Source organism: Phyllobates terribilis, unplaced genomic scaffold (assembly GCF_046119375.1).
Source record: "Phyllobates terribilis strain yellow unplaced genomic scaffold, ASM4611937v1 Scaffold_11__3_contigs__length_659146591, whole genome shotgun sequence".
NCBI classification, from domain to species: Eukaryota; Metazoa; Chordata; class Amphibia; order Anura; family Dendrobatidae; genus Phyllobates; species Phyllobates terribilis.
Genome location: NW_027362771.1, coordinates 581,326,091 through 581,338,657, shown reverse-complemented (window position 1 = coordinate 581,338,657; position 12,567 = coordinate 581,326,091). Strand labels below are relative to the sequence as shown.

At 50.0% G+C, this 12,567-nt stretch overlaps 1 protein-coding gene across 7 annotated transcripts in view; it reads left to right on the top strand.

Moving 5' to 3' along the window:
• The first annotated feature begins 4,758 nt into the window (after positions 1-4,758).
• DOCK6 (dedicator of cytokinesis 6) overlaps positions 4,759-12,567 on the top strand; it is a 54,021-nt gene continuing 46,212 nt past the window's right edge. For 6 of the 7 annotated variants that reach the window (XM_073654230.1, XM_073654228.1, XM_073654227.1 and 3 more), the window contains exon 1: positions 4,759-4,916. In XM_073654230.1, coding sequence (XP_073510331.1) covers positions 4,870-4,916 — 47 coding nt within the window. In that variant the 5' untranslated portion in view covers positions 4,759-4,869. Of the gene's footprint in view, positions 4,917-6,857; positions 6,979-12,567 lie in introns of those variants that run through there. The other variant, XM_073654226.1, reaches the window with a different exon arrangement.

Here is a 12,567-nt window from a genome sequence, read left to right as displayed (position 1 = left end):
GGTTGTCGGATATTGAAAAACAAAATGTAAGGCATGGAGAAAAATGAAAGACGGTGACATGCTCACCACCCCCATGGATCCAGCGCATGCCGCTCGCGCCAGCTCGGGATGTGATGTCTGCTCCGCTCATAAGTCACAGGACTGCTGACTCCTGTGATTGGTAGCAGTGGTCAGGTGACTAGAAGAGCGCGACATCGGATGACTCTCTTACTGCACATTATAATATTATAAAGGGGGCCACTGCGGGCCGTTCGTCCTTCATTAAGGGGGCCACTGCGGGCCGTTCGTCCTTCATTAAGGGGGCCACTGCGGGCCGTTCGTCCTTCATTAAGGGGGCCACTGCGGGCCGTTCGTCCTTCATTAAGGGGGCCACTGCGGGCCGTTCGTCCTTCATTAAGGGGGCCACTGCGGGCCGTTCGTCCTTCATTAAGGGGGCCACTGCGGGCCGTTCGTCCTTCATTAAGGGGGCCACTGCGGGCCGTTCGTCCTTCATTAAGGGGGCCACTGCGGGCCGTTCGTCCTTCATTAAGGGGGCCACTGCGGGCCGTTCGTCCTTCATTAAGGGGGCCACTGCGGGCCGTTCGTCCTTCATTAAGGGGGCCACTGCGGGCCGTTCGTCCTTCATTAAGGGGGCCACTGCGGGCCGTTCGTCCTTCATTAAGGGGGCCACTGCGGGCCGTTCGTCCTTCATTAAGGGGGCCACTGCGGGCCGTTCGTCCTTCATTAAGGGGGCCACTGCGGGCCGTTCGTCCTTCATTAAGGGGGCCACTGCGGGCCGTTCGTCCTTCATTAAGGGGGCCACTGCGGGCCGTTCGTCCTTCATTAAGGGGGCCACTGCGGGCCGTTCGTCCTTCATTAAGGGGGCCACTGCGGGCCGTTCGTCCTTCATTAAGGGGGCCACTGCGGGCCGTTCGTCCTTCATTAAGGGGGCCACTGCGGGCCGTTCGTCCTTCATTAAGGGGGCCACTGCGGGCCGTTCGTCCTTCATTAAGGGGGCCACTGCGGGCCGTTCGTCCTTCATTAAGGGGGCCACTGCGGGCCGTTCGTCCTTCATTAAGGGGGCCACTGCGGGCCGTTCGTCCTTCATTAAGGGGGCCACTGCGGGCCGTTCGTCCTTCATTAAGGGGGCCACTGCGGGCCGTTCGTCCTTCATTAAGGGGGCCACTGCGGGCCGTTCGTCCTTCATTAAGGGGGCCACTGCGGGCCGTTCGTCCTTCATTAAGGGGGCCACTGCGGGCCGTTCGTCCTTCATTAAGGGGGCCACTGCGGGCCGTTCGTCCTTCATTAAGGGGGCCACTGCGGGCCGTTCGTCCTTCATTAAGGGGGCCACTGCGGGCCGTTCGTCCTTCATTAAGGGGGCCACTGCGGGCCGTTCGTCCTTCATTAAGGGGGCCACTGCGGGCCGTTCGTCCTTCATTAAGGGGGCCACTGCGGGCCGTTCGTCCTTCATTAAGGGGGCCACTGCGGGCCGTTCGTCCTTCATTAAGGGGGCCACTGCGGGCCGTTCGTCCTTCATTAAGGGGGCCACTGCGGGCCGTTCGTCCTTCATTAAGGGGGCCACTGCGGGCCGTTCGTCCTTCATTAAGGGGGCCACTGCGGGCCGTTCGTCCTTCATTAAGGGGGCCACTGCGGGCCGTTCGTCCTTCATTAAGGGGGCCACTGCGGGCCGTTCGTCCTTCATTAAGGGGGCCACTGCGGGCCGTTCGTCCTTCATTAAGGGGGCCACTGCGGGCCGTTCGTCCTTCATTAAGGGGGCCACTGCGGGCCGTTCGTCCTTCATTAAGGGGGCCACTGCGGGCCGTTCGTCCTTCATTAAGGGGGCCACTGCGGGCCGTTCGTCCTTCATTAAGGGGGCCACTGCGGGCCGTTCGTCCTTCATTAAGGGGGCCACTGCGGGCCGTTCGTCCTTCATTAAGGGGGCCACTGCGGGCCGTTCGTCCTTCATTAAGGGGGCCACTGCGGGCCGTTCGTCCTTCATTAAGGGGGCCACTGCGGGCCGTTCGTCCTTCATTAAGGGGGCCACTGCGGGCCGTTCGTCCTTCATTAAGGGGGCCACTGCGGGCCGTTCGTCCTTCATTAAGGGGGCCACTGCGGGCCGTTCGTCCTTCATTAAGGGGGCCACTGCGGGCCGTTCGTCCTTCATTAAGGGGGCCACTGCGGGCCGTTCGTCCTTCATTAAGGGGGCCACTGCGGGCCGTTCGTCCTTCATTAAGGGGGCCACTGCGGGCCGTTCGTCCTTCATTAAGGGGGCCACTGCGGGCCGTTCGTCCTTCATTAAGGGGGCCACTGCGGGCCGTTCGTCCTTCATTAAGGGGGCCACTGCGGGCCGTTCGTCCTTCATTAAGGGGGCCACTGCGGGCCGTTCGTCCTTCATTAAGGGGGCCACTGCGGGCCGTTCGTCCTTCATTAAGGGGGCCACTGCGGGCCGTTCGTCCTTCATTAAGGGGGCCACTGCGGGCCGTTCGTCCTTCATTAAGGGGGCCACTGCGGGCCGTTCGTCCTTCATTAAGGGGGCCACTGCGGGCCGTTCGTCCTTCATTAAGGGGGCCACTGCGGGCCGTTCGTCCTTCATTAAGGGGGCCACTGCGGGCCGTTCGTCCTTCATTAAGGGGGCCACTGCGGGCCGTTCGTCCTTCATTAAGGGGGCCACTGCGGGCCGTTCGTCCTTCATTAAGGGGGCCACTGCGGGCCGTTCGTCCTTCATTAAGGGGGCCACTGCGGGCCGTTCGTCCTTCATTAAGGGGGCCACTGCGGGCCGTTCGTCCTTCATTAAGGGGGCCACTGCGGGCCGTTCGTCCTTCATTAAGGGGGCCACTGCGGGCCGTTCGTCCTTCATTAAGGGGGCCACTGCGGGCCGTTCGTCCTTCATTAAGGGGGCCACTGCGGGCCGTTCGTCCTTCATTAAGGGGGCCACTGCGGGCCGTTCGTCCTTCATTAAGGGGGCCACTGCGGGCCGTTCGTCCTTCATTAAGGGGGCCACTGCGGGCCGTTCGTCCTTCATTAAGGGGGCCACTGCGGGCCGTTCGTCCTTCATTAAGAGGGCCACTGCGGGCCGTTCGTCCTTCATTAAGGGGGCCACTGCGGGCCGTTCGTCCTTCATTAAGGGGGCCACTGCGGGCCGTTCGTCCTTCATTAAGGGGGCCACTGCGGGCCGTTCGTCCTTCATTAAGGGGGCCACTGCGGGCCGTTCGTCCTTCATTAAGGGGGCCACTGCGGGCCGTTCGTCCTTCATTAAGGGGGCCACTGCGGGCCGTTCGTTCTTCATTAAGGGGGCCACTGCGGGCCGTTCGTTCTTCATTAAGGGGGCCACTGCGGGCCGTTCGTTCTTCATTAAGGGGGCCACTGCGGGCCGTTCGTTCTTCATTAAGGGGGCCACTGCGGGCCGTTCGTTCTTCATTAAGGGGGCCACTGCGGGCCGTTCGTTCTTCATTAAGGGGGCCACTGCGGGCCGTTCGTTCTTCATTAAGGGGGCCACTGCGGGCCGTTCGTTCTTCATTAAGGGGGCCACTGCGGGCCGTTCGTTCTTCATTAAGGGGGCCACTGCGGGCCGTTCGTTCTTCATTAAGGGGGCCACTGCGGGCCGTTCGTTCTTCATTAAGGGGGCCACTGCGGGCCGTTCGTTCTTCATTAAGGGGGCCACTGCGGGCCGTTCGTTCTTCATTAAGGGGGGCACTGCGGGCCGTTATTTCTTCATTAAAGGGGGCACGCCGGGCCATTATTTCTTCATTAAGGGGGGCACGCCGGGCCATTATTTCTTCATTAAGGGGGGCACGCCGGGCTATTATTTCTTCATTAAGGGGGCACTCCAGGCCAATATTACTTTATTAGGGGGCACTCTGAGGGCATTATTACTTTAGTAAGGGGACACTTGAAGCATTATTACTGTATAAGTGGGGCACGCAGGGGCAATTATTACATTTTAAGGGGGCACGCTGGGGGAATTATTACTTTATTAGGGGGCACTTGGCCCATTATCACTTTGTAAGGTGACACTCAGAGCTTTATTACTTTAAAATTAAGCACTTGTGGCATTATTAATTTATAAAGGGGTACTCTGGGCATTATTACTTTTTAAGGGGGAGTTCACAACATTATTAATTTATAAGGATGCATTTGCGTCATTATTACATTATAAGGTGGCAGTTATGATATTATCCCCTTCAAGAGAGGCTCACAGTGGGCGTCTAAGATTTCTTGGCTTAGGCCACGGCTCCACTATCAGTATGTGGTCAGTATTCGGTCAGTATTTTTTCTCAGGAGTGGGAGCCAAAACCAGGTGAGGAACAATCAGAGAAAAGGTAGAATAGAAACAAGTCACCAATTCTGCATTTATCACCCGCTCCTGGTTTTGTCTCCCACTCCTGAGAAAAAATACTGACCAAATACTGACCAAATACTGATAGTGGGGCTGTGGCCTCAAAGCAAGAAAAGTTGGAGATTCCTACTCCATTGTGACCAGCATTTCTCAGTGTGCTGTACCATATTTAACCACAAGGTGTCCTCATGAGTACAGTACCTAATATCACCACAAGGTGTCTCAGAGCACCAACTTGCAATCTGGAGTAATACACCATAAATCCACTGGGCGGCAGCAGAGTGAAAAAAAAAAAGCAAAGTAAAAAAAAAAGCTAAGTAAAAAAAAAGGAGCGCGATACCACTGTTCGCCACTTGGGGACGCTAGAGTGCTATTAATAAGCATACTTGACAGCTTGCAGTACCCCGCATGAGCACACGGTGTCGCCTGTATATAGCGCGCTGTAGACTTTACACCGGAGCGGGCAGAGTGTGGGCGGTCATGGGGCGGGTGATGGGCGGCCCTGCGGGTGTTCTGCCGGTACAGTCGCTGTTGGAGTCGTGGTCAGGGACGCGATGGCGGCGGCTGCGGATCGCAGGGCCTTCGCTCAGAAGATAAACAGGTGAGGGGGGAGTGGGCGGCTGCAGCGCAAGGTGTATGGTAATAACCCTATAATGGCCGGGGGGCAGGGCTGCAGACATTGCCATCGTGTCTGTTATCTATGTAGGCAATGCAAATCAGGCATGCTCCGCAACCAGTGCTGAGGAACTACAACCTCCAGCATGCCCTGACAGCTGCATGATCACTGCATGCTGGGACTTGTAGTGATGTCATGGTCACTTTCTTTGCCACCTGAAGCTGTCAGTCGTACATGTCACCTGCGCTGATACACTGTGACAAACCAGAACCAGGATGGAGAATGAAAGAGACTGGATGCCACTGTAACAAACCTGCAGCTGTGAGAAGGATGAAGTCTCTGAATAGAAAGAATAATAACTATTCTCTGACAGCAAGCGGAGGTCTTACAATGAGAAATCCTAACTCCCCTTTAACTATCTCTCCTTTCCGGACCCCCGCTGCCCCCTTTTTTTCTTTTTCTTGAGTTCGGTTATTTTTAGAAACTTTCTTGGCTGTTTTCTTGAGGCCTCGGCTGCTCCGATCTCTCACCCCTGTGATAAAGGAGGGACAAAGCTGCCACATATCTGGTATAAGGACCCCTGTATGGGGACAGCTTAAAGTGACAGCTGCCCCTGACTGTACAGCTCATTAATATTCATGAGCTAATTACTGATTAACGAGTGAGAAATATTGGAAATGTGATAATTTAGAGCAAGGACCCCCCCACCCGGGACATTGGGGGGGCCATCCTGTGATATAATAGTCCCGCACCCCCCTGCTCCTCTCTGTCGCTCCAGTCCGGGGTGTAACATTTCACTAATTCATTCAACCAGACTACAGTACAGGGATCTGAGATCCTCCACGCTGCCGCCGCGCCATCTGTTCAGACAGCTGAGCCAAACAATGGCTGCCGGCCGCCCGTCTGTCTACAAACTGAGGGGCAATAAGATGATGAGTCCAAGAAGGAGCCAGGATGGAAGAGGATCAGGAGCCGGGTTACTGTAATAAGAGGATCAGGAGCCGGGTTACTGTACTAAGAGGTTACAGGGGTAATAAGAGGCTCAGGAGCTGGGTTACTGTAATAAGAGGCTACAGGGGTAATAAAAGGATCAGGGGCCGGGTTACTGTAATAAGAGGTTACAGGGGTAATAAGAGGATCAGGAGCCGGGTTACTGTAATAAGAGGCTACAGGGGTAATAAGAGGATCAGGAGCCGGGTTACTGTAATAAGAGGCTACAGGGGTAATAAGATGATCAGGAGCCGGGTTACTGTAATAAGAGGTTACAGGGGTAATAAGAAGATCAGGAGCCGGGTTACTGTAATAATAGGTTACAGGGGTAATAAGAGGATCAGGAGCCGGGTTACTGTAATAAGAGGTTACAGGGGTAATAAGAAGATCAGGAGCCGGGTTACTGTAATAAGAGGTTACAGGGGTAATAAGAAGATCAGGAGCCGGGTTACTGTAATAAGAGGTTACAGGGGTAATAAGAGGATCAGGAGCCGGGTTACTGTAATAAGAGGCTACAGGGGTAATAAGATGATCAGGAGCCGGGTTACTGTAATAAGAGGTTACAGGGGTAATAAGATCAGGAGCCGGGTTACTGTAATAAGAGGTTACAGGGGTAATAAGTAGATCAGAAGCCGGGTTACTGTAATAAGAGGTTACAGGGGTAATAAGAAGATCAGGAGCCGGGTTACTGTAATAAGAGGTTACAGGGGTAATAAGAGGATCAGGAGCCGGGTTACTGTAATAAGAGGTTACAGGGGTAATAAGACGCTCAGGAGCCGGGTTACTGTAATAAGATTTTGATACAAAGGTGTGATTATAACTTACAAACTTAAAATCACTTTTCATCATTTTTAAGTCCGTATTCTCCACACATCCCCTCGTGCCCCCGCCCTCACTATATGTATTTTTTTGGCCCTCGTTTCCTTCGTCCTCCCCTCTCCCGCGTCCTGTTATTGTGTTGGGAGAGCCGCACTTCCTCTCATATCGGTCTGTGAGAGACGGACTGTCCTCTCGTGGGAGCTGCTCATGTGGGACATGTCATGGCTTCGAGTAGAGTGTGAGCTATGTTTATGATTACTGCTTGTTTAGAGTGTAAGCTCTTGGGGTCAGAATTCTGGGACTTTGTTGTTGAGCGTTAGCTCTTGAGACCAGCTTTTTTGCCCCCCTCTGTGGGAAGATCACTCGCTGTGTCCTTGGTGTTTATCTGTTTTCGGTCTCTTTGCTTTGGGCTTAGCGTCGATGTAAGATGGTGAATTATTCAGAATGTGACCTGGAAATATTCAGTTCCCTCCCAGTGTCTCTGGTAAAATGCAGAGCAACCGGTTTAATGTGTCAGCATCTGTGCAGTGTGATACGAGCTGGCTGCTCGGGTAAATGTCAGGACAGGACCACCTATCTTCACAGCGGCCCCCCCACTGGAGCATTATACAATCCTTAGTGATCATTTGGGTGCTGTGTGGGTCCCTAATCTGTGCCCATGCTACAAACAGCTGGACCATAACAAGTTCTTGTATTTTATTTTTTATCACTTTTATACTAATAATGGGAAAGTAGGCGGGGCTTACTGATGCTGTGATGTCATCATGGTGTGCTGTGATGTCATCTTTTTAAGAATTTCACTGTCTATATAACAATAATTTAGTTTAACGGGGTGTTTTGTGGGCAGTGGTTCTCAAGTGGAAAAGCGGTCTCATGGCCGCCATCTGGCAATACAAAGTGGCCATCGAGTGAGGAGAAAGGGAGCAGAAAGAATAAGCTGTTGCTTTCTGGGTGGGACTGTTGTCAAGGCAACAGTCAGGAGCCCCATAGTTATCGTGCATGTGTACAGTACCCGCCAGCTGCTATATGGTTACCTCGGCAACTGTCCTTCCTGGCGCGCGTCAGCGTCTCTGCGTCTGATGAAATTAGAGGTGCTGCTTGAAACCCCTTTAAATATTTTTAGTTGGAATACCCCTATTTCATGCTTTCGAGTTGAACAAAAAAAAAAAAAAAAAAGATTCGCAGGATCAAGGCACTCGAACCAGGGCAGTGCGGGCGTCTTGGGCACCTCGGGAACGTCATAATGTTGTCTCGGAGGCCTCGTAATCCCGAGATGCCTGCACTGGCCTGGTTCGGCTGTTGACGTCAGACCAGGGTCCTGATTCGTCGTTATGGGATTGTTAGTTTTTAGATTTTTATTACGTCGTGTAAAAAGGTGGACAATGTGAATTTTTTTAAACTTGTTAAATTACCTAACGTCCATGAAGATTAATCACAGGCCACAAACATGGGGGAGGTCTGCAGTAGCCCCTTGGCTGCCATGACAGTGCCCGTGGGGACCCTGCAGTCTTGTTACGTTGAGCTGCTTGGTGTGAGGAGACACCATCCCCTATTTTTATCCTTTTTTGGGGGTGCAAAGTGTATAACAGCTTCTGAGCCCACTCATGGATTGATGCCTGGGTACAGTGGCCCCTGACATTTTCCTGGTTTCGCCACGTTTCACCTGGCATTCTCTATGACCGTTTATACTCTTCTATGTAATTTTTCGCTGGTATTAAATCACTTAGATTGCAGGACTGATAATATGGTTACCGGTAATTGGATGTTATTACATTATCTGGCCGTTATCTTCTCCCTGATATTTAGCAGATGATACATTGCTCTTCGTTATTTTAATTACATTATTGGTGCCCCTCATAACTTTTTTTATCTTTTTTTCCTTACCTATGACCCTGGAAACTGATGCCTGGTATTTGCCCAGAGAGATATCCTTGCACCTGTCACTTGCAGGAAGCCATTTTGTAGGCAGTTTTAGTTAGCAGGTGACGGCCGGCAGTTCTCCATTGTTATTAATTAGATAAAATGGCCGCCGCTGTGCTGCAAAAGCAACGGGTTATCAGTTTAGTAAAACTTGTGTTTATAGGGCATATATATATATATATATATATATATATATATATATATATATATATATATATATATATATATATATATATATATTTTTTTTTTTTATTGGTTCAGTTGAACCAGTTGTTCACTGGTCAAATGTGGAGTTGATGTGTATTTTTAACGAGAGGGAAGAAAAAAAAAAAAAGCCTTAAAGGGATATTCCATCTCCAAGATCCTATCCCAATTAGTAGTAGTAATAATGATAATATTAGCAAATACCTTCAATTAGAAATGTAGTATAGTTCTTCTGATTCACTATGTCGCTTTCACCGTGTGCAGGGCATTGCAGTAGGTTAGGTATCCATGGTTATGACCATTAACTGTCATGGTGAGTGGTTGTAACCATGGATATATAAGCCTCTTGGGCGTGTCTTAAGACTGCTGTGTATAATTGAGCCACACACTCTTCTAAAAGTCTATAAAAATTAGCACTAAATAAAAAAAACATTTTTATCTCTGAAGCCGTATGGCGGATTTAAAAAGAAAAACAAAACCACAAAATACTTGAGAGTGTCAGGAATAGAATAAAAGCAAAAACTGGTCACTTTTGATCTGGCGACAGGTCTTTTTTAAAGCTTTGTTCACACCTGAGCTGTTGCCTACGTTTATTGCAGAAGCTACAGCTTGGGCCTCGGATACCATAAGTGGCTACCAGACCATGTTAAAGTGTCCATCAATAAACTGAAATTTTGTATGAAATTTCTGAAATTCCCCTGGGGGAGCCTTTTTCCAGGCGAAACCTTATTAGATGGAAACTTCAGTAGATGGAGCCTCGGTTTCGAATTGTGGAATACTGGGCATGGCCTCAATGAGGGTTGTGGTCAGCAGTGAAAATTTCATTAGGTGAGTATCCTAGCATCAAATATGCCCAGTCTTTGGGGAGGATAGCCCCCATTACGCCATGTATTTGAATACTTGGCAGGAAAAGTAATGATATTTTGCTTTATCTGTCGTTGTCCAGGAATGTCCACTACTGAGATAATCCACTGTTATTCATGACATTGTCCATATATCCGATGTGATCCGGAGGGTCGTTACCGGGCGGGCATGAGTAATGCTATTTAGGGTTTTTTTGTTTGCGAAGCAGTCTGATTGCACAGAGCGGCATTGTGCCGAGTGCGGGTGACGGCAGCTGGCTGTGCTCAGTACTGCTGTGCTCCGCAGCCTCGTGTCACTCCGAGTCTGATCATAATGTATGGGAAATTACAGACCAGGGCTTTTTGTACCCTCCATTTGCGGGAATGGACAATCTGAGTAAGGGGAGAAATAAAATGTTGTGTTTTTCGGCTGGTGATTGCCTGTGACACATGTGGATGGAGCCGTGCACCTTGCACCTATATGTTGTATACATAATATAAAGCCGCCACCTGTTGTGCTGTGTGACCATCAGCGCCATATACACGCCATAATGGCGTAGTGCGCGTGCTAATGTCTAGGATTAGTGAGTAGGTTCAATACACCAGATGCGCCAAATTAAGAGATTTATTAAAATTGGTGCAGCAACTTTAGTAATTGGCGCACAATCTTGTAGTTTTGCCCTGATTTTTGCAAGAAGCACAAGGACCCCACTCATCATTTGCATGTTTGGTTTTTTTTTTGTCTTTTATTCATTGACGTTTTGCGTCAGATCCTTCAAAAATGCTCGTTATTCTTGGTTTTAACCTTTTTTGAGATTTGTTAGTGGAAAAAGTCGCATTTTCCGCTAAGTGTTGCAAAAATTACTGATGGACTGGAGTACGGTTACACAAAAATTTAGCGACTTTAATTGATGGATTCAGGCAAACACGTAATATAGGCGGTGATTCATCTAAGCTTTTTTGCTAGATTTTTTTTTTGCTTTGAAAAGTCTTTTTTGGAGCAACAAGAGAGTGCAAAATAATACAATAAAAAGCAACTTTGGCATTTTCACGCCATTCTTGCCTCAGCTCTGATAAAGTGGACAGAGCTGGGACAGGACGCGGCGACCTCCTCTCGTCAAATTCATGACTAGTGGCAGCGTTCTCTGCGCCACAAATCTGACTTCCGCTGGGGCTGCAGTAAATGTTGTGGCGAGGCGCACGTCACTGCGCGCCTTATCTGATTCATTAAGAGACCTGCGCCTCTTAATCCTGAGCGTCCGCTCCAACTGGCCCCCTCATCAAGACCTGCGAGAGAATCACTGGTCTTGATGAATTGGGGCCATAGTCTTTAAAAAATAAAAGGCTCAAGTTAGAAGAAGAATAAAACAGGTGAAAAATTGCAAAAGGTAGAAAAAAAAAGAAGTGCTGATTCAATAATAAATCAGGACCCAAGGTTTCTTTCTTTTTTTTTTTTTTTTTTTTTTTTTTTTAATGCGATTTTTGACTCCTCTCACTAACATACACAAGGCCGGTTTCACACATCCAAAATTCACAGTCCGAATACGGACTGCAATGTCTGGACCGGCCGCGGGTCTCCTGACACAAATGCTGCGGGTCTCCTGACACAAATTCTGCAGCCTCATATATACTCATGAAGTTCTGGAGTTCAGATCAGTAGACCTGCGGCCGGTCTGGACATTGCAGTCCATACTCGGACTGTGAATGTGGGACGTGAAAAATCGCCCTTTAGGCCACGTTCAATCAGAGGAAAGCTATAATAGAAACACGTCACCACTTCTCCATTTTTCATCCAGTCCTGATTTTGGAGTACAAATACTGAACGTGTGAACGTGGCCTTAGTGGCTGGCTACGGACAGGCGAAACCCTGTGCACCACTATGGCCCATTGCCACACAACTAAGTTTCCTAATCGCGTGACTTTTGGCCTGCCACAGGTGTGCGGGGCTTCAGTCGTACTTTTTGGCTGTACCCTTATTTATTTTTTGCCTTTGAAATTAGAAACTGTACTGTGACTGCAATATGTGAACGTAGTCCTTGGTTTATTGGGTTGAGCCTATGGTTAGGCCATGATACTGTACGTTAATGTTATCTTGTGGAGGTTTTCGGACCTCCTTATGATGCCTCTACAAGGCCCTATCTAGCGGGAAGCAATGTGGTCTTGTTGCCCATAGCAACCAATAAGAATTCCGCTTGTGTTCTTTCCTAATCTTGTAGCATCAGACATGGCCTCCGGTTGCCGTGGGCTACGAGGGCTAAATTATTTTTATTTTTTTTTTGTTTTGGTTCCTGAGATTTATTGTTTTGGTTAATTGAATTGGGATCTGTACATCATGTAGCCTGGGGCCGGGTTACACAGCGGTGTGGGAACGGGTGTAAGCGAAAATTCACAGGGGAAGATTGTTTCCCAATCAGGGAGCAAAGGAATCTGCTACTTCCACCCTACTAGGGTGATACAGGCAGGAAAGTGATGTGTGCACCTCCCACTACAGGGTGATGACGGGAAAGAGTTATGTGACAGTAAGCCCCTCCCACTACAGGGTGACACCGCCTCGCAGGAAGCGCTCTGTGTATGATTACTACACACGGGGTGTGTAAGCCCCAGTTTTGGGATACACCTGTTCTCTATGTCAGGAGAGCAGAACAGGTGAATACAGGGAGCGGCTCCAGCCACGGTTAACCCATTCACTGCCAGAAATACCAGTGCAGGGTTTGGTATCTGGGAAACAGGTGTCTAAGGTTCATTCCAGATGGCGGAGTACCCTTGGAGGTTTGGGGTGTCCCTCTCCAAGAAGGAGTCCGCCTCAGAATTGACATGTTAGGATATGTTCACATGGTACACTGCTTTTTTTTTTTCTTTTC